Here is a 22,119-nt window from a genome sequence, read left to right as displayed (position 1 = left end):
AATTAAATCACGATAACATCTGCTCTTTTCCACCCCAAGTCTCTTGCACTGTTACATCTGGCACTCTGTAAGTTTCTAGCACCCTCATGTGGTTTAATTGGAGTGATTTCATAGGCATTTGAAATCAGGTTCCTTAAACTGAACAGTAGAACAGGCTATAATTCAACATGGAAGTTCTGCTGGCAGCATAAACCAGAAAAGGAAAACTTAAGTCAGCAAAACTCTAAGATGAATGTATAGGCTCAATTCCTAACTTATTTGCTATATACTGCTCATTTTATGTGATCTCTAGAAAGGATGATTTACAGGCAACTATAGCTAGTTTCATCTCTGTCAGATAGGAATCCCCAATGTTCAAAATCAAGCATTTGACATGGGAAATTGTGGAATAAAGAAATACCTAATTTTGCTTAAAAGTAAAAGCAGGTGTTTTTATTTCTCAGATAGTGTACATCTCAATGAAGCCAATACAGCAACCCAACTATTTTTGTAGTTGCTAAATAGATGAGTCACCCAGGCTATCAGAACTTCCACTGTCCTCAACAACATTGTAACTAATTAAACTTTCTACATTTTCATAAATCATTTGAGAAAAATTCAAATGCAAAAAAAAATTCCTTCTCTAAACATATCCCTAAGCTGGTTCTTTTCAAAAAGAGATCATCTTAGAGACCTCTTAGAGGGGAGAAACTAAAGAAGACCATACTGTCTGTTCTTAATTTGGAAATGAATGCTCCTCTTATCAAAGATATATGTTTGAAACATATCCGAGATGTCATAAGCTTGAGATGCCCCAGCAAGCAGTCTTCCCATGAAAAAATTTAAAGTAGATTTTAAAGTACTGACATTATTAGAATATTCTCAACATGAAATAAAATTTTTAAATAATTGGTTATAAAGGAGATAAAAATGTAAATGAGGAAGAGGTAAGGAGTCTATCAACAGAAACTTGCATGTGGCTTATTTGTATGCTGAACTAGACATTCCACAGTTAAAAACATCAGTAGGATACGAGATGAAGGCATTTTCTCATCAATATATAGCAAATGCATAAGTTGATATCAAAAAGTAAATGTAGGGGCTGGGTTTGATATCAAAAAGTAAAAGTAGCTCAGTGTTAGCTCACTTGTCTAGCATGTGTGAGGCACTGGTTCGATTCTCAGCACCACATATGAATAAATGAATAAAATAAAGGTTCATCAACAACTAAAAAACTATTTTAAAAAAGGAAATGTAGCCTTCATATCTTGAAAGAATTTATAAAAAGTATGACTAATATTCATTTAATTGCTGATTAATAAAATTTAAATCTGCATAAGATTTGGTAATTAAATAACACACTCAGTACTCACTTTGGCAGCATATATACTAAAATTGGAACGATACAGAGAAGATTAGCATGGCCCCTGCACAAGGATGGCACACAAATTCATGAAACATTCTATATTAATAAATAAATAAATAACACAATCATACATGTAACTGATTTTTTGTAAATTTAAAGGACCTAATAAAATCATCACATATGTGCTAACAAGAGTGGAGGTAGAAAATGACTAAAAATATTAACAGAAGTCTTTCAAAAAATAATATCTGAAAATTTCCTACTTATCTTCTGGCTATGGCTATTATTTTCCAATGTCAGTAATACTTACCTCATTGAAGCAGAATTTTGGCCAAATGCGTAAGAGTAAGAAGACTATTCAGAAACTGTACAGAAGCCCTGTGGAGGGAATCAGAGAAAGACTGGCTTACCTGTTGAGCCCTTTCAGTGTCTTTTGCATTTTTAAAATGTCACGCATCTTGTACAAAAACCACTTATCAATGGATGTGAGCTTCTCTATCTCATCAAGGGACATGTTGTCTTCCAAGGCCTGCCAGAAGGAGAAGAGACACTTTCTTTGGCAAACATTTATAAATGTCTTATTTGGTTGGAAATAGAGAGCAAACCATTCCTGTCTGTGTTGTTTAGAGAGCCGGAGGCTAACCACCTAGATATGAAGCATGAAACTGACCTCATTGACATTCCTTCCAATAAACCTAAAGATGCTGCCAACCACATCTATGGAGAGCAGACGGAGCAGATGCCTGCCTTGAGCTGTTACAGTGGTGTGTGCTTAGGGCAGTCACCCTAACAAATTCTGGCTCCATATCCTCTTAATTTCGAATGGGTTACCAATTATGTATGTTCCAAGTTTGGTACAACTCTTTGGAATTAATAGAATCTCTTGAAACTATAGTTAAATCAAATTGGTAAGAAAATCTGGAATTGATATAATGATTGTTTTGCTTGTGTTTATGATAGTTATATTTCAGCAAATTGCATATTTTTAAGCCCTCGTTCTAGATTCACACAAATATGCAAGAATCAGTGAGAATCCATGGGTTGCATCTGACTTGACATTATTTCTCTAGAACAGTGCTTTGCAGAAGACTTCTAACATAAAATTATTCTGAATCAGTTACTATGACTTTTGTGCTAAGACAAGCATTTTACAAAATCCTAACACTTTTTTTAGAACAATGTAGTAATAACTTAGATTCTATAGGCAGCACAACCTTTTTCTCAAGTTCTCTTTAGCAATTTCTCAAAAGGAAAATTACAACTGTGTAATTAAGCAGAGTAGAAAATGCATCTGAAAGAAGAGATAAACTCTTAAAACCAAAACTTTTATATGCAAAAGCTGTCTATTGTTATTTTGTGCATGTAAAGATATACATGTGCATATGTATACACACCAAATATACCCAATGAAAAATAATAACCTTGTAATACTTCAAAACCACTTATTTTAGAATCATATTCTATATTTTTAAACCTCACTAGGAACTATATGTAACTACTACATATAGTAATGCTGCTATTATATTCAACCAAGGAAGTTTAGTTTCCTTAGACCTACTTATTTCTAGTATCAGAGACCATGATTCTAAGTGGTAAAATATATCATGACTCACAATTCTATTGACCAGAGTAAGATGACATCTAAGGGGAACACTCAAAGTCATGTTCATTTCCTAAGTTCATTTATGTCACTTTTACTTAACTTTTCCTGAAACTATAGTCAGAGTTCCCAAGACTACAATCTGTCCTATTTTCCAAGTGATTGAATGAATGATCAACACCATTATCAGGAGGATAGAGCCTTAAGATCCTTATGCTTTTTGACAGATCATGAGATTGTCATCCAATCCTGGACACTGCAGGAGGACCTGGAATCCTGTTCTCACAGTCATTTTACTGTAAGAAAGAACACCTTCCAGTCACATCCACAGTTTCCAACAGAAAGTAAAATCCCATCAGTCTTGGGACTTCACACACAGCAGTTTTGCCATGTTATGCTGCTGTAATGAAGTTCATATTGACCCCAGACACGTTCAAGGTTGCTTTACTGTTCTAAAAGTAAAAAAAAAAAAAAAAATGATGCCCTGAATTCTCCCAAAATCAAAAGAGGTGATGATCCAGTCATCCTGAAATAAGACTCTGCAAAAATCAGACCTCAGAGCAAGTTGCCCTTTTCTAAAATCATGAAAGCAGGTGAAGATTTACACACTTCCTTCATTCTTTTTCCCCCTTCAGCTCTCCACAAACCTCACACTCTTTGTCAAAATCACCAAGTTCCTGGTTGCTGTGGAAATGAACAGTAATGATGACCTCTCACAAACAGAAACCAGTTCCTTCTCCTGGCACTCTAGCAGACAATAATTTATATCTTAGACACTGCAGTTCTTGCTTATACATAGGGTACTCTGTACAGGAACGAAACTCCACACATTTGCCCTGAATTCTCATCCTTTGTAAGTCTGTTAGAAAAGAATGAGAGATTTGCTTGAGTTTTACAGCCTGGCTGGGAACTTGGAAATGCTTCCCTTTTTCATCTGCCTCAAAGTGGCAGAAACATGATTGCTAGACTTAAAGGAAAAATCCATTTACTATCCTTTGCCTGAGTAAAAAAAAAAAAAAAATACACACACACACACACACACACACACACACACACACATGCATGCATACACCCTCACACACAAGAATGTCACAGATTTATTTTTATATAAAAGATGAAAATAGGAACAATAAATGAAGGTGAAATGGCTTTTTAGAATAATCTCTTCTACCAGCACCCCAGAAAAATGCTAATTTTGAACCACTAACACTGAAAAGTGTTCATCAAAAGATAATACTATCTCTCAGAATTTCAATAGTACTTAAATATTCTGTGTGTAAAAACCATAAGATCGAGGAGAACACATATTAAATGCAATGAAGGAAGCAACCCTTCCTCTTCTTCCCTTCCCCTCCAGGACTCTCAACATACGGATATACTCATGAAGTGAGTTCAAAAATCATAAACAGCACTTTTCTGTTGCTACAAAGGCAAATTATCATAAAGTCGGATTTCCTCTTTAAAGGTAAAATTCATATTTTCATCAACTAATCCCACATGCACACACACACACATAAAATGGTCAGCAGAGCTTTGGAGACAGAGTGTGGTTTGATACTGTTGAAGGATTAATGCCTGTGCTTCTTTAAATGTCAAAAAGCCATTCAGGGATTTCTGACCAGACAGATTCCAGCTGCCCAAATCACCTTTTATAAAATCAGATGAGCTGAAACTCCAAAACTCTAAGCACAGTAAATATGAAAGGAGATTAATATGGCATTTAATTTGCATAAAAAGGAACTAGAGGATGGAAGTGAGAAATGTGGGGCTCTTTTGTTCTAAAAGTAACACCAATAAAATAATTACATGGAAAAGTCTATAATAATGGAGATTTTTTCATAGTCAGTTGTTGTAGTTGTTGTTGTTTAAACACAGAAAAAAAGCAAATAATTAGGATTATTCTAGGGTCTCAGGTAGCAAATACTCAATGATAGCCTTGTATACATCTTCCTTTCTAAAATACAGTTTTACACATTTTCAAGGAATAAGTAATGAAGGTGATAGGAAAGGACAAGTCAATATTGTCAAATCTACTAAAGAGCATAGCTACTATATATACTAAAAGGAAGGGGCATTTTATCTATGTGATAATCCTTTAAAACTGCAATGTGCCCTTAAGTCCAAGCTTAAAGTCAAATTAACAAAGCATTATTTTTCATTAATTACAGAGTATTTGATGAAATCCATGTAGGACTCCAGTCTTCCTCAGAAGTCTCTATTGAAGACAAGTAAAATTTTTCCCCAAATCCATGAATTCCTGACCATATTCTAAAATAAAATAGCGCTGGACCCCTCCTAACATATCACCTTGGCGATGGCATAGATGCGAGTGCTGGATGGTTCTGCCAGCTCTCGTTTGAGATCCAGGTTCGATGGCCACTCTTTGTTCATTGGAAGACGGGAAGTGAAGCCATCTACTGATGGGTGGCACATTCGTAAAGCCTTCTGGAAACTCTCCTCAAAGGTGCGACCAATAGCCATGACCTGTAATGCACATATGAGATATCATAATGAAGAAAAGAACAACTATTTTTTAATTCGTTACAGATCTGAGTGCAGAATATTTTTCCCAAGAGGCTTAAGAATGAAAAATAAGTGAGAACACTGCTCAAATTTGGAGGCAATTTTTTTAGTTCCTCTTCCCCTTTCTCCACGGTTTAGGTGTAATGAGTCTTTAACATTAGGTCAGTCTTCTGTTAGAGAATTCAGCTGTGTTCATCTGTACCTGCTTTGAACCAACAGACCTTAAAATAAAGAATAAGTGGCCAGAGTATACAGACCCTTCCTCAATAAGTTCTTGCTTTTATGACAATGTCCTTTCTGATAGAAAGCAAATAAAGAGAAAACAGACATATTAAAGCAAAAACAGAACTATTTTTAAATGAGTGTTAGCATCCATGATGGGTTGGCTTTCTTAAAAGTATTAATATTAACAGAACCTTGAGAATCATAACAAATACTGATAGATTATGATTTCAAATATAGATGGAGCCTAAATTCTCCATGACAAATTTAATGTGTCTTTCCACAATCTTTACAACTAATAGTACACTAATCAATTAGAAAAAAACATGTGGTGATTAAGTTTGAACAAGTTACAAGTTACATCTTGCAACCTACCCATTGAATAAACACTGTTTTTGATACTTGCCATGGAATAATAGATTGCTATGCATTTCTGGACTTCAATTTAAAATAATAAAAGTCATAATGCTGCCTTCAGTAAATTTCCATGGGTCCTCAAATAGATTTGAATTCCCATTAATGTCAGCTTATGAATCATCAAATCAATTGTGTGACAAGATACATACACTAAAATACACTAAAGTAAAACAGATAAACTTTTCACACTGTTCCAAAATTTAATTAGAAATAAGGGAAGATTCATGGATAAAAAAAAAAGTGTTGGTTCAATTCAGATATCAAATTAGCAACTCATAATGATACCTTTAAAAATTAGACAATATATTTATACTCTGTATAGCCCAGGCATGGAAGCATAAAACCAAGAAAATATTTTTAAGGTATTTAATAAAATTTGAAGTATTATCCAGTTAAAATTTAGCTCTTAATAAACTAGTCGTACAAATAATTCTCTCTATATATTTACTATTCATATTCTAATTTGTACAAAATGGTGTATGTACTTCATTCAACAAGAAAGCATACCTATATAATAAAGGCATGTATAACTTTAACCTATTGCTCAAATTTTGTACTTTTTAATACTTTATATTATTAAAATTTATTTTTATTAAGTAAAAATTTCACCATTTTTCAGTAAAATAATTATCATGGCCTTCCTTGACATTGTTCTCCTGCATTCTCACAGCACCTGTATGTACATACTATTTTTACTTTTATGACAGATTAATTCATATCATATTTGTTTCTGTTTATAAATTCTGAGCTTTCCAACTGCAGATAATGCATCACAATTATCTATAGTTTATTCACTGTTGTATCCTGTCAGTGTCTTGCTTGTGGTAAGAATTCAGGAAATGTTTGCTAACTGGAATTGAACTAAATGTGAGGTGTTAAATATTCACTGGCAACAAAACTTCCTCAGATAATAAGTCCCAAATGAAAACATTACAAAATTCACTCAAATTCTTTGGCCTGCAAATTTTACTGTGAACATTTATGAAAAAGAACATTTCCCATGAAGTGTAAACTAAATAATAGTTGTTTGTTTGACTGAAACACCACCAATGCAGTGTTTTCATAAAATTGGAATTCTAATTCTATTGGGCTTTGAGAAGCATGATAGGAAAAATAAGATTTAAAATTAATGTGGAGGTATAAAAACCACCACTTGGTGTTTTACAACTAGTAAGATATTTTAATTTAAAAGGTCAAGTTGTTCCTTATCTTTCATTATTTCAAAATCTTCCATTAATACCTTGAAAATTAAGGAAACCAAAATAGCAATAATTCTGGGTTTTTTTTATTGATTGTTCAAAACATTACAGAGCTCATGATATATCATCTTTCATACATTAGACTCAATTGGGTTTTGAACTCCCATTTTTACCCCAAATACAGATTGCAGAATCACATCTGTTACATACTCACATTATTACATAATGGCATATTAGTGACTGTTGTATTCTGCTACCTTTCCTATCCCCTACTACCCCTCTCCCCTCCCCTCCCCTCCCATCTTCCCTCTCTACCACCTCTGCTGTTGCTCAATTCTCTCCCCTTTTTCCCCCCTCCCCCTTGCCCCTCATAACCTCTTATGATTTTGTGTATCATTGAAGGTCTCCTACCATTTCCATATGCTTTCCCTTCTCTCTCCCTTTCTCTCCCCCCATTCGTCTTTGTTTACTGTTAGTCTTTTCCTCATGCTCTTCCTGTTCTGTTCTTAGTTGCTCTCTTTATATCAAAGAAGACATTTGGCATTTGTTTTTTAGGGCTTGGCTAGCTTCACTTAGCATAATCTGCTCTAATGCCATCCATTTCCCTGCAAATTCTATGATTTTGTCATTTCTTAGTGCTGCATAATACTCCATTGTGTATAAGTTAACTCAAAATGGATCAAGGAGCTAGATATCAAATCAGAGACGCTGCGTCTGATAGAAGAAAAAGTTGGCTCCGATCTACATATAGTGGGGTCGGGCTCCAAATTCCTTAATAGGACACCCATAGCCCAAGAGTTAATAACAAGAATAAACAAATGGGACTTACTTAAACTAAAAAGTTTTTTCTCAGCAAGGGAAACAATAAGAGAGGTAAATAGGGAGCCTACATCCTGGGAACAAATTTTTACCCCTCACACCTCAGATAGAGCCCTAATATCCAGAATGTACAAAGAACTCAAAAAATTAAACAATAAGATAACAAATAACCCAATCAACAAATGGGCCAAGGACCTGAACAGACACTTCTCAGAGGTGTCAATCAACAAGTACATGAAAAAATGCTCACCATCTCTAGCAGTCAGAGAAATGCAAATCAAAACCACCCTAAGATACCATCTCACTCCAGTAAGATTGGCAGCCATTATGAAGTCAAACAACAATAAGTGTTGGTGGGGATGTGGGGAAAAGGGTACACTTGTACACTGCTGGTGGGACTGCAAAATGGTGAGGCCAATTTGGAAAGCAGTATGGAGATTCCTGGGAAAGCGCCCTTCTCGGACTATTCCCTGAGGACCTTAAAAGAGCGCACTATAGGGATACGGCCACATCAATGATTATAGCGGCACAATTCACAATAGCTAGACTGTGGAACCAACCTAGATGCCCTTCAATAGATGAATGGATAAAAAAATGTGGCATCTATACACAATGGAGTAATAATTCTGTTTTTATATATGAATATCATAGACCCATAAAACGCCTTTTTTTTCCCCTTTCCCTAAATTGGTGATAGATGTAAACTTTATTTCTTGTGATTAGTGGCATGTATTTCTGAATGGCTTTTCTGAGTTGAGGCTACACTTTGTGTTATGTAACAATGAATTCCTATATGGAAGTATATATCATAAATAATCATTGTTTCACACTCAAACCAGCTTAGATACCTAGACATAGATTGTATTTCCACATTGCACAACAGATGAGATAGACATAAAGTAAGACAGACAGAAAGATAAAAATTTAAGCATATGGTTATTCAAAAACTCTCGTCCTATATAACATTTATAAATATAATTTAATGATGATATTAAGGATGGATTACATTTGGGGGCTTTACTGTAACTCTACCTTAAAAGACATCGCTAAATACTTTACACATACTAATCCCAAACCTTAAAAGAACCCTATACCTTAGGTATTGTCATCTCCATTTCATGGATATGATCCTGAGCCTGAGAGTCTCTAGCTACTAAGTGACAGCTTCAAGAGCTCCACCCAGTAGATTTGGTTTTAAGGTTCCTGCTTTATCCACTATGCCAAACCTCCTCCATGCAAAAGACAGAAGGCCTTAGTTGGGGGAGGCAAAGGAGTAAATCTCAGAAGCAAGCATCTGAATTCCTTTCCTTCCTTTCACACAGAAGAGCACTGCATCTTTGATGACAGAATAATCAAGCACTAACTTCAATTTCTAGTAGTCTAACACAGAACATTACGAAAATTTTTCTAAAGATACTAAAAGGTTAGAACTTTTCCATGTAATGAAAGGAACCTTAATATTTCACTATGCTCCTCTCCATTTAGAATGTTTGATCTGGAAGGTCCTTGAGACATCATTTGGTCCAACCCTCTGCTTTATAGATGTGTAAAGTTGAGGTCCAAGGAGATAAAAATACCAATTCATAAGACTGGACTAAAGTCAAATTCTTAACCTTAGCTCAGAGATCTTATCAGTGCTCTTTGTTGTCTTATATGTCATTTAACTTTCTTGATTTGGTTATAAAACATATTGTAACTCTGTTTTATTTATATGAACATGCATGTGTATGTATTATATACCCAAAGGCATGGCTTTCCCCTTAATCCAGCAAAATGACCATGTAACAAATGTTTCATACTAAGATCAAAGAGAGAGATGCTCAACACTAAAGACAGAACAAAATTACTGTGTGTTCTCCAATCAAAAACCCAATCTCCAGACAACCTTAGGACTTTCAATGGTGTTAAGGATTTAACAAAATCACTGAGAACAAATACAAAATAGAGAAGAACACCAAGAACTCACCTCTCCTACACTTTTCATAGAGCTACCAATTCGGCTAGATGTTCCATGGAAACGGTCAAGATCCCAGCGAGGAATCTTGGTAACCATGTAATCCAGACTGGGTTCAAAGCAGGCTGAAGTCTTCCCTGATACGACATTCTTGATTTCTGGAAGTGGGATTCCTAGGGCAATCTTTGCTGCAATGAATGCCAATGGATAGCTAAAAAGAGAGACAGAAATTCTTTGAGGTTTTTTTCTTTTCTTTTCTTTTTCTTTTGAGCCATAAGTATTGAAAACAGCCCAAAATATTAATTGATCTTTCTTTAAAATTCTGGTATTATTCCACTTTAGTGCATAAGGCTTTCCTGATACTGTGCTCTGCATAAATATTTAATAACCATTATTTAAAATAATGTAAGTCATGATAAAGTACAGAGGCGCTGCGGAATCCGCTTTCTATGCCTTGCAGGCACTTCTACAGCTCCCAGCCTTCACCTCTTCAACCCTAAATCAATAGCTTCCTTGATAAATAAGGTTTGACTTCCACTTGTGTTTAACCTCCACTCAGATGAGAATCTGCAAATGTTATTTTGAAAACAGTATCATACTTATCTGTAGGTAGGAAGACAGTATAGTTAGCTGGTACTAATAAGAACTCTAATGGTAAGGAAAATGGAGGAATTGCAAGTTTGGATCCTAGCTCTGCCTCTGGGAACTCAACTATCTTCATCTGTAATGTCAGTTTTTGGTTATTTTTATTTGAGAATATAATTCATGAACTATAGAATTTAATATGAGTTCTTTATTACGAACAACCCATCTAACAGATGAGACAAGTATTGTGCCCAAAGTCAAATAGTCAATGGAAGGACCCAATGGGAACACAGGTCTTGTGACTCCTTGGCTTGTATACTTGGCTTGTATCACACCATGTAGCACTGTGTAGCTACATAAAAATTTATAGAAGTAAATATTTTTGTTCATTTAAGTTCTATATAATTAAAATGCCAGATGCTAAAGATATTAATAGAAACAAAAGGTTTTAATTAGCTTCACCTCCCAATTATGCTTGTTAGCAGTTGTTAAACAGAAGCAAATTTATTTTTTGGTTGCAACATTTACCTGTGGAAAAATCCTACATTGTCAAGTCTCGAGAAGATTATTTTTAATTCATTCATTTATCATTAAATAATAGATAGCATTGTATGCTTTTATCATGTTCAACATTGCTAAGATCAAAACAATATGTATCAAAGGCTTGAGTTGAGCAAACTATAATTTTTATATTTTTTTAATACTTGCTATAGGGCTATATACCTAAAGAATCCAGTTGGACGCTAAAATTAAGGATCAGTGTGCACTTTGCAACAACATCTGCAAAGTGCAATTAAGAAGCAGATTTTTCACAGCCTGTTTTGACCACCCAGATTTGATTAGTTTATGATTAGCCAGCAAACAAAGCCAGCTAGCAATACCGTTTGCTTCAATCTGGCAGCAAGCTCATTAATAACCATGTCTTTAGGGTTCCATAAATGACTTGGAGCTAGCACACAGAAAGGAGGGATATTTATAAACGCAGCACAATCTTCCACTAAGGAGTCCATTTTTCCATTTCCAAAGAATCTGCAAGAGGCATGGTCAATCATTCTGATCTTACCCAGTGGCCTTTGAGGCCAGGGCAGAGCTCCGGGACAGTCTGGCATTCACTTCGATGATGCAGTATTCCATTGAGGTAGGATGAAGGGCAAACTGAATGTTGCATTCTCCCACAATGCCCAAGTGGCGAACAACATTGATTGAAGTACGCCTCAGCATCTGAAACTCTGCATTGGAGAGTGTCTGGGCAGGGGCCACAACAACAGAATCACCTGTAAACCCAAGCAGCACACATTATCTGGTGTTATATTTTAATAGCCAACTTCAGAGACTTAGCAAGCCACTTAAACGATGAAAGACACAGAACAACCCTGGGATATGTTGGGAAAATAATTATCGTGTGTTTGTATTTGTGTGTGTGTGTGTGTGTGCGTGTGTGTGTGTGTGTGTGTGTTAGAGAGAGAGAGGTATTCCTTCTGATTCTTGTTTTGTCCATATTATTCTGACATATTCCTCTATTTTTTTCTTGTGATACTGGGGATCAAACCCAGGGCCTTGCACATGTTAGGCAAGTGCTATACTCTGAGCTAAACCCCAGCACTCTGATACATTACTTATAGAGACCCTACTAACCTTGCCCAAGCTCATCTAGCTGTTAAAGCTTTAATCATATACTTATTGGATTGACGTTAGCTTTTTCAACTTACCTTCTCTTCATTCATCTCAAACTGTCTCTCAAGTTCTTCTTTCTATAGAATATTATCTCTCTTTTCTCCAGCCTGGCTCATCCATCTGTCTTTTGTTTGTCATCCCTTTTCATTCTCAGTGCTCTCCAATCATAGCCCTTGTGTCTTCCATCTCATGGTCCTTGGTCTCCATTCCTTCTGCCCACAAATATGCTCAGAGGTCCTCTGCTTCAGCAAGCCCATCTCCCAATATCAACCAGACACACAGACTTGTCTCATTCTTTATATGACCAAACTTCTTGAAAGTTTGCCAATTCTCCTTATCCCTCATTATGATATAATCCCTTACCATATGGCTCTCAAAACTAACTTTGCATTGAAATTGCCTTCTTGGACATCTAAAAACCCAAATTAAATCTTCATTATTGACCTCGTACATCATTTGACAGTGCCAAAAAACAAAGCTCTTTTATAAAACTAAGTACTTACCTTGGCTTATTAGATAAAATTCTACCCTCATTTCTTCCTAACTCTTCATTTCTCTCCTTTGTTTTCAATACTCATCCTTTTTCTCCTCCCTATAAATGTAAGTGTTTCCCACAATTCAAAGTTGACTCTATCTCTCCTCTTTCTGTAACTATGCCCTTGAATACTGTGTCTCCAACTTACTTCCTTTGTACCAAATGACTTCCAATGACCTTATACCAACTTTTTTCTTTCTGTGCTCTTGAGTTCCATTTCACATTCTCAACTCCCCTCTCAAAAGTTCCACCCACATCTCAAATTTAGCATTTCTAAAATCTAAGTCATCATCTTTGCCCTCTTGTCTAACTAGTTTAGCTTGCTAAGAAAGCTATTTTTGTTACTTGAGTCTATTTTCTCAATCACTTGGTGACTAACACCTCAATCTGGTTTAAACCTTCTCAACCTCTCTCTTTACCTGTCAACACTAAACTGTATAGATTTTACCTCAGTTCGTTGCTTATATTTGGTTCTGTTTACAAATGAAGTCAGGATAGTATTTTCTGCCCTACTTCAGAGGGATTTTATGAAGGTCAAATTAAATGTGACAATATTTGCAATACCACAAGATATTGAACATGTGTTAAATGTCATCATTAGTCTGTCTGCTAGGTATAGTAATTTAAAGAAAAGAAAAGAACTTCATGAAGACTTCTAGGGCCATCAAAGTCAGGAGCTAAAAGCATTACTATAATTCTTGAAGATTCTCTGCCTACCTGTATGAACGCCCATGGCATCAACATTTTCCATGTTACAGACAGTAACACAATTGTCATCAGCATCTCGGACCACTTCATACTCTATTTCTTTCCAACCCGTCACTGACCTTTCCACCAGAATCTGGTTGGTCATAGCAAATGCCTGGAAATTGGCGATACAAGTACCAAAGAGTAAGGAAAGGCACCGGCTTAACATGGAATTTTAGCAAAATGCTCTGACCTAAATCCTGGTCAGGCCTGAAGTCTCAAACACAGTCTCCATATTCCACCACACTCCAGACGGCATAGTGTGTCAGAAAATCAGTGAGACCAGGAATAGCATCCTGCAGTGAATGTGCTTGATTTACATTATTGAGGCTTGCCATTCAAAGTGCTGATATGACATTAAATCAAACTAATTTAGGAAAAAGAGAAAATAATTGAGCAATCAGGCAGAGGGAAATGAAATTATTTCAGCAGCTAAGCTTCTGTGAAACCAGAAAATGTGATAAGTACAAATAAATGTGGAAAAATAAGTCTAAAGACTCTGGCTTTCTCTAAAATAGCTGAGGATGCTTTGTACAGTGACACACACAATAAAAGTTAGTTGATGTTGATGAGGGGGAGAAAGGAGATGATGATGGTTGTAGACAGTTAGGCAAGATGGCATAGGAAACTTGGGAATTAGAAGAATCATATGCAGCTATTATTATGGCTAATCACTGCTTAAGTGCTTAAATACTTGGAGTCGTATATCATGCATGCCTGATTAGACAGAAATGAATTAGTATAATTATCACTTCATATTTACTGAGTACCCACAGTTGGTAGAATACTGAACCCAAAATATGAAAGAGGCAATCTCTGACCTTAGGACATATAGTGACTGATAATATAAGAGAGAAATGTCCCTTTTTCTGCTAATATATATGATTTAGAAAGGCATGAAAGGGAAGGTACTTTGAATTTTTTTTCAAAATTATTAGTAGGTTGTATAATAACATAATAACTCAGTTTAAAATTTTCCATAGTGTATATCAAACCTATTCTTTTTTTTAACATCAGTCATTGCTACAGGATGTAGCTCATGCTACTGAAAATGTGAGGTTTGTCCTCAAAGCTGCCCATGATGAGGTTCTGAAAGTGGTCAGGCCACTCTATAGCCATTGTTAACAATTATTAATGATTAATTTGCCATTTGGGTTGCCTTTAAAAAGAAGAAGTATAGAAAACAAAGGGTATGAATTTAGGAAATCTTTCTGCATTCTAATGAAGTAGAATGGATATTTGGATACAAAGAAAATTGAGATGATTTTCACCTGTTTTCTCTGTTTGTTTTCTTTAAGTCTCAGATTTTATACAAAATGTTAACTTAGGGACCTAAATGTGTTAATGAAGATCCTAGTTGTACTAAGTATAGCCTCAAAAATATAAGGAGGTGACTTAGGATGTAAAGCTATGATTAATTAATTTCAAGGGAAAAGTCAGGTTTTCAACAAGGAAGCTCATTCAACAAGCTAGTGATTATTTTAGCAGAATGAAAATAATTGAAAACTATCTCATTCCAAAATTGTTTTATCTTCTGCATAAAAATTTTTTGAACTTAGAATGGTTTTTCATAAGAGAAAAATATATTTTGATAGAGAATAAGTATGTATTGCCACTATTGACAGTAATGATGAGATTGCTAATATTAAGAACATTTGGAACATCTGATAGGCTATAGAAAATTAATTTTTGTATATCCATATAAATGTTTTTGCTTTAAATATACGATTCCAAACAAGAACTATTTATATGATTGTTTTCCTCTTTTTTTTTTTTTGTATCAGTGATTGAACTCAGGCATCTTACCACATCCCCAGCCCTTTTTATCTTTTGTTTCGAGACAGAGTCTTTCTCAGTTGCTGAGAACCTTGAAAAGATTTCAAACTTTCCATCCTCCTGTTTCAGCCTCCTGAGCCACTAGGATTATAGGTATGCACCACCACACCCAGCTTTTTTGTTGTGGTGGTGGTAATTTTGGTAACATTATAAAAACTAAATCCAAGTTGCAGATTTATAAGCCTGTCATAGTGTCATTTAAATATATTTAATTTTATTTATCTGTACTCAACATATACCATCAATAATTCAAGGGTCTCATTTTGCTTTAATACCAAAAGTAAGTAATGATTAAGCTAAAAATTGTTCTAGAGCTATTCTCTAAGCACTCCCTAAAATAGTCCTCAAGATAATCCTGCCAGACTTGCCTCCACACTGTCATGTAAGTCACACAAGCTTCTCAGCTGCCATGTGTTCATTCATTCAAAGTAATTGTTGAGCTCCCAGAATTGCCAGACACTGTCCTGTGGAAATAGAATACGGGCAGAATTCTGGAGCAATGTTTTGTGTGTTAATTTCTGGATTTCTTTTGTTGTGGTTTGTTTGTTGAGCATATCTTAGGTTTCTCAAGATATTTTCTTTAATACTCAAAAAGTATTTGTCAGTATATTGAAGTGATTTTGAGAGAAAATAAATTATAAATGATTAAGTCTCGATTTTGACTTTATGTGTGTATAGTAAGTGACAAAATCTGCTCATTTATTAAATTGAGAGATTTTCAGTATATAGAGTTTAGTCATCTGAATTTTAGATAAACTGTGCAAAGTACTTTGCTTCACTTACTGGATATGTGAATTCACGTCACATTATTTTAAAAAATCATGGTAAAATGAAGCATTATATTTTGATTTTTTCTTAACCACTAAAAATATTTTAGTATTACAAATGCTAATGAGTTGGATTAAGATATAGTTGGATTAATTTCTAATCACTGAAGACTGTAAACAATAAAATAAAGACAGATCTTCAGGCAGAGTGACCATTGGTTTACCTAGAGCCTTAGGGACTCTCAATGTGTCCTGGCATAAATATATGCACTTCTGTTCCCTCTTAGAGTGTGGTCTTTTCAACCACACTTTCAGAGAATATGATAGTGATTTAGAAATTTTTTAAAAAGGGTCATTTCTCATCTGCATAACTTTCTCCAGTGGAAAGGGACTATCAATAACCAGTTCATTTTTTTGTTTTTGTTTTGTTTTGTTTTGTTTGGATTTTTTTTTTCTTTTTCTTCTTTTGGTTAGTAAGAATGCCATCTATGAAAATACCTACCTTTGTGCTAAGGTCCAGTAAGGTCTCCCTATTGGGACAGATGCCTGAGCCTAAGCCACCCAGTGCATAAGCAGAACGAATCATCACGGGGTAGCCAATGGTGTCTGCTGCCTTCAGGGCATCCTCAATCTATAAACAAAAAAAAGAACACCAAACTTGAAAAGATACCACACTCTCATGAAAAAAAAGAAGAAACACATCAAGAGCCTGGCAATTTAGGTGAATCAATTGATCTGGTGTGCATGAGTATGGAAAGGTTCTATTATTCCCTCATCTCCTTCTGAAAATATATGTTGCAATGCAAATGTTAAGTGAATTTATAGAATTCCAGGAGACTTCATATGTGTGTGTGTGTGTTTGTGTGCGTGTGTGCTAGCGCATATTCCATTCTAAAATGTTTATTCCATTCAAAAAATATTTTAAATCCAATCCTATTTTAAGGGCATTTGCACATAAATGATGTATTACTGATGTCAGGAAGAAGGGAAAATCACTTCAGTATTGCCAGTTTGTATGGTTCTTAGTTTCAGTTGAGGAGATTGAGATGCCTTGGCACTCAACCAGTGATAAACCACTTCATCTCTGGCCTTGTGTTTCTCTTTACACACACACACACACACACACACACACACACACACATGTAAAATCTTCACTTTTTCTGATAAATCATATTTTTTTCTCTAAAAATAAAACCATGGCCAAATAATCATCATTTATTTGAAACTGGGAAGACATATTGAATTATTGAAATCTTAAATTTTGAGTTTAAATGAAACAAGGTTTTCTACTGCTGAAGCTAAGTTGGTATTACTCCACAACAAGCCATTAAAAACACTGTATAGAAAGAGATTTTTCATTTTTCAAGTTCAGTCTGAGAGTAGTCCCAGAAGCTTGGATTTTTTTTAACTTACAGAATACAACATATGGTGGTTATATTTTTCTGTCATGGAATATTATTACACTACCAATGGGAATGTAATTACACCTTTCCCATATGCCTGTTTCTCATCCTGGGGAAGCAAGGACATAATTATATCTGGCAATGGAAGAATAAATGTATGGCAATAGCTTCCCAAAGTGTTCAGAAGAGCTTTCCTGGGATTATTCCTGATTGACAGTACTTGGTAGCATTCTTTTCTGAAATACACATACCCAACTTTAGTTTTCCCAGTTGTGCCTGCCTTATCCCTTAGAATTTGCCTATTTCTACATTGGAAAGTTACATTTAAAACTTCCTCTAGCACCTCCACTTCATGTAACATGTGTCCAAAATCAAAAATAAAGTTTAGGACAAAAACGGATGAACAGCTAGTTAATTATTTCCTGGTAACTGGTAAATCCCTATTGATAGGCATAGCATACAATAAAAAATGAATAATAGAAAAATCAAAACCATCCTCTTTAAATATCTAAGATACAGATTTCTCAGTCATCAGTCTTACTGACTAGAGGCATTTCATTCTAAAACTTTTATTCCATTCAAAAAAAATACTTTAAATCCAATCCCATTTTCAGGGCATTTGCAATAAATGATGTATGACTGATGTCAGGAAGAAGGGAAAATCACTTCGGTATTGCCAGTTTGTATGGTTCTTAGTTTCAGTTGAGGAGATTGAGATGCCTTGGCACTCAACCACTGATAAACCATTTCATCTCTGGCCTTGTGTTTCTCTTTATATAAAATAAAATATTTATACTTATCCCTAATATTTCAATATTGAATACTTCCAGTAATATACAATGTCTCTGAGGTACTAATACATTTCTGGAAGAAAATACATGCAAGTATAAGAATTTTAACTGTTATTACTACACATGACAAATCATTCTCCCTACAACCCAAAATAAATAATGCCTGTTTCCCCAGAAAGAAAGATTCCTTACTGATTCCACTGCAAAACTTGGAGCAATTTTCTCATTAATCTCATTTAGCTTATCTGAGAATAGCTGTCTGTCTTCTGTGGCCATAATGGATTCAACCGAAGTTCCAAGGACTTTCACTCCATATTCCTTGAGCACACCTCTCTTGAAGAGTTCCACTCCTACAGGAGAACCAATTATTATTAGTTTCTATAATCTCATACTCTGTGTCTCCTTTAACTGATACCTGAACACAATATTCTTAAAAGGAAATCTTAAAATTAATTCCAAAATCTTAAAATTAAACCCAAGCAGTCACTGCAGTCCACAATATAATGCACTTAGAGAAAAAGTTTGAAATAAAATTTCTGATGCTGCTATTGCTTATGCCACTACCACCTTCATATTACTTTTAGTGTCCTTATTAACATAAATTATAGAAGTACACTAAGCCTTAAGACTTCAATATAGTCCCATTCCTTCAAAGGTATATTTAGATAATGAGATTCTGTTACTTAAATAATCTCACAAACATGGGTTTCTATCTAGGTTGAAAATATCATCAAAACTGTTTTTATTTCTTTTACTTTGCCATCTAATTTTGGATAAGTCTTTTATGTTTGACATACAAATATATTCCCAATTGTTCACCCCAACGTCATTAGATATCTTCATTCATGATCTAGCTGCAAAGATTTGAAGCACCCTAAAGAGACTAAGTAGTAAACTCAGCTGATGCCTGAAGAATGATAGGAGCTGATCTATCTCACCGTGAACATATATGTAAAAGTCAGATGTTCCAGGAGAAGAAGAGCACTTATTCCATGTTAAAACTCATTGTTCATTCATAATACTTCTTACAGCTTCATGATAACAGAGAAAAAACACATCCTAAGATGGAGGGAAGAAACCCAGGAAACCTATGAAAGCTAAAGTTTTCTGTGTTGCTCAGCTGTTTTGTGAAACAAATGAATAGTACTCATCATATCACATTTCCAGGTGGCTGTTTCCTAACTGCTTTGTCACACATTAAGAGGAAAGGTTTTCAGAGTACACAGAGCACAATTGTTAGATGAGTTCAAACAAAATATGTCACAAGTAGGTATCAGGGTCAAAACTCTGCAGCTGAACTTAAAAGAACTCACCGCAGTTCAGAGCCGTCTGGCCACCCATGCCTAGAATTAACCCATCAGGACGTTCTGCCTTGATGACCTCTGTGACGAACTGAGGGGTGATGGGGAGAAAGTAGACAGTATCTGCTTGCTTCAAGCCCACCTCATTGGTCTGCACCGATGCGATGTTGGGGTTCATCAGGACAGTTTTGACATTTTCTTCCTAAAACAAAACCATCAAGTATTTGAATATATGGTCCAAAGACAATGCTACCCTCAAATGAAGGGTTATGGGGGAAAGAAGATTTGGGGTTATTTTGTGGGCTTGTTGTGGCAATCAATAACAGTACAAGTGAATACAAATCAAAGAATGACAACATTTGGTCAAAGGAACGGAGAAATTGCCTCAAAACAAATAAAACTATTAAAAAAAAAAAGTTCTTCACAAGGATTACCACAAGTTAGAGGTCTACAAATACTATTGAGCTTTATGGCTCAACTGACCTTAAAAGAATAAAATAGTTCAAAAATTTTAAAATGAGTAAATAGAACTGGAGGCAACAATGAAGCTGCTTCTCCTTCTATAATCTGTCTGAAAATAATGTTGAGTATACTTTTTAAATGTAGGATAATGTGTTCTCCTCTTGTTAGAAGCACTAGGAGCCATTTGCTGGTTCCCATTGTTTTCTAGATTTTTTCGCCTGCTGTAGTACTTTAACAAAGCACACTATACAGCTGTTCATACATATTATATAAAATGAAAATAACTATAGGGCAAAAAACATAAAAACAAAAATCCATGTTTATGTTCATGAATGCATATGTGTGCACACCCTCATGGTATGCATGAAGAAAGTATCCATAGCCCTATCCATTTCTTACACATGGAGGCCTTCAAAACAAGTTTTCATTTAGGCTACTAAGAATGATATGTTTATAAAGCTGGATGAGGGCAACAGTTAGCAAATTATTATGAAATATGGCCAGATGGTTCTTATTATTTCATGAGTTAGCATGTCAATTTTAGATTCCTCTAAAACGTTAACAAAATATTCAGAAGTATTGAAATCATCCTTGAAAGCCCTACATACATTAAGGGAAGGATCTGAATAAATATTAAGTATATTTTCTGCAACTTTAAATTCAAATAGTCCCTTGATGCATGTAATATACTTTTGATTAATTTATTTGATTTTTATACAAAGACCATGGGAGATATTTCTGCTTTTTGGATGAAGAAATTAAGATTCAATGAGGTTAAATGGCTCACCAAAGGTCATGGCTGGAAAGTGGCAATACTAGGACTCTAATTCAATATTATGACTCAAGTCCTATGCCTTGTCTCAATATGAGTCACCCTTTAGGATTTTAAGAAATTGTTCAGAATGAGAGCATTTTTAGTAACAAAATGTTAGCATGATACATATAGATAAGCAAATAAGTCTTGAATGTGGGTTGGAATTTAAATAATTGAATCTGAACTGAGAAAACATCATCAACAGGAGTTACAAAAAGTCTCTCTACTAAAGAAAAGTTCCACACACCGAAGTATATTTAATTATTTTTCTGAATGTGCTTAACATAATGAATATGATTATTTTCATAAAATTATAAAAAAAATCTCATGCATACATAAGTATTCATTCATTTCAAAACAAATAATTTAAAAAATATTTTATTAATTTTATATCACTTTTTCTAATATTTTTCTAATTTGGGTTATAATACATGTACCATATAAGTGTTCTTAATGTTTTTAGTTTATAAATTTATCTCTAATTGCCTCCTAAGTGGTCATAACATGACAACTAAGAATTCCTATACTTCAGCTACAGATAGATATAAAATACATAAAAACCCAAACTATAACCTATTAAATTTTTATAAAACTCCCAAATAGCATAAAAATTGTAAACCATTTACAAGTCTTCTAAAGCTTGAACACACTCAGATTGTATTACAATCAATCTAAACCAGTGGACATCCTCTGATTATCTATCTAATAAGAAATCAAATCATAATTCAATGAAGCAAGGCATCTTTTTAAAAATATGAACAAAAAAATATGTGCCTGTGCATATAAATCCATGCATGCGTGGAGAAGAGTATAAAGAAATGAAAACAAATGGGAAGAAGAATAAGGTATTTGGGGCTATGTTCTACCTCTCTTCAACAGACATCTATCAGAGGAAACTCAATGACTATAGAATAATAAGAAAAGAAAACAAGAAAAACTTTAGCCAACTGCTTTTCCATGCCTCCTGTCCTCTGCGGCTGACATCTCTGTGCTGTTTTCCACTGGCGGGTCCCTGGTGAACACCTCTACACTGCAAAGCCTGAGGCAAAGTCACGGAGAGCTCACATTGCCTGATTAGCACAAGATGCAGACCAAGTGGGGAAATAACACCAAAAAGGGGCCAAG

The 22,119-nt window shown here is 34.8% G+C and overlaps 1 protein-coding gene across 1 annotated transcript in view; it reads right to left on the bottom strand.

The window, feature by feature from the left end:
* CPS1 (carbamoyl-phosphate synthase 1) overlaps positions 1–22,119 on the bottom strand; it is a gene marked incomplete at its 5' end in the record, with an annotated part of 115,041 nt that overhangs the window by 57,639 nt on the left and 35,283 nt on the right. Inside the window, 8 exons of the mRNA XM_081260634.1 lie at positions 1,756–1,874; positions 5,253–5,429; positions 10,092–10,290; positions 11,728–11,938; positions 13,591–13,735; positions 16,726–16,854; positions 18,610–18,767; positions 19,731–19,920. Of these exons, the coding sequence (XP_081116760.1) occupies positions 1,756–1,874; positions 5,253–5,429; positions 10,092–10,290; positions 11,728–11,938; positions 13,591–13,735; positions 16,726–16,854; positions 18,610–18,767; positions 19,731–19,920 (1,328 nt within the window). The remainder of the gene's footprint in view (positions 1–1,755; positions 1,875–5,252; positions 5,430–10,091; positions 10,291–11,727; positions 11,939–13,590; positions 13,736–16,725; positions 16,855–18,609; positions 18,768–19,730; positions 19,921–22,119) is intronic.

Source organism: Spermophilus citellus (assembly GCF_964194105.1).
Source record: "Spermophilus citellus genome assembly, chromosome: 11".
Lineage (NCBI taxonomy): Eukaryota > Metazoa > Chordata > Mammalia > Rodentia > Sciuridae > Spermophilus > Spermophilus citellus.
Note: the sequence above shows the minus strand (reverse complement) of the source record. Positions and strands in the feature narration are given on the sequence as shown.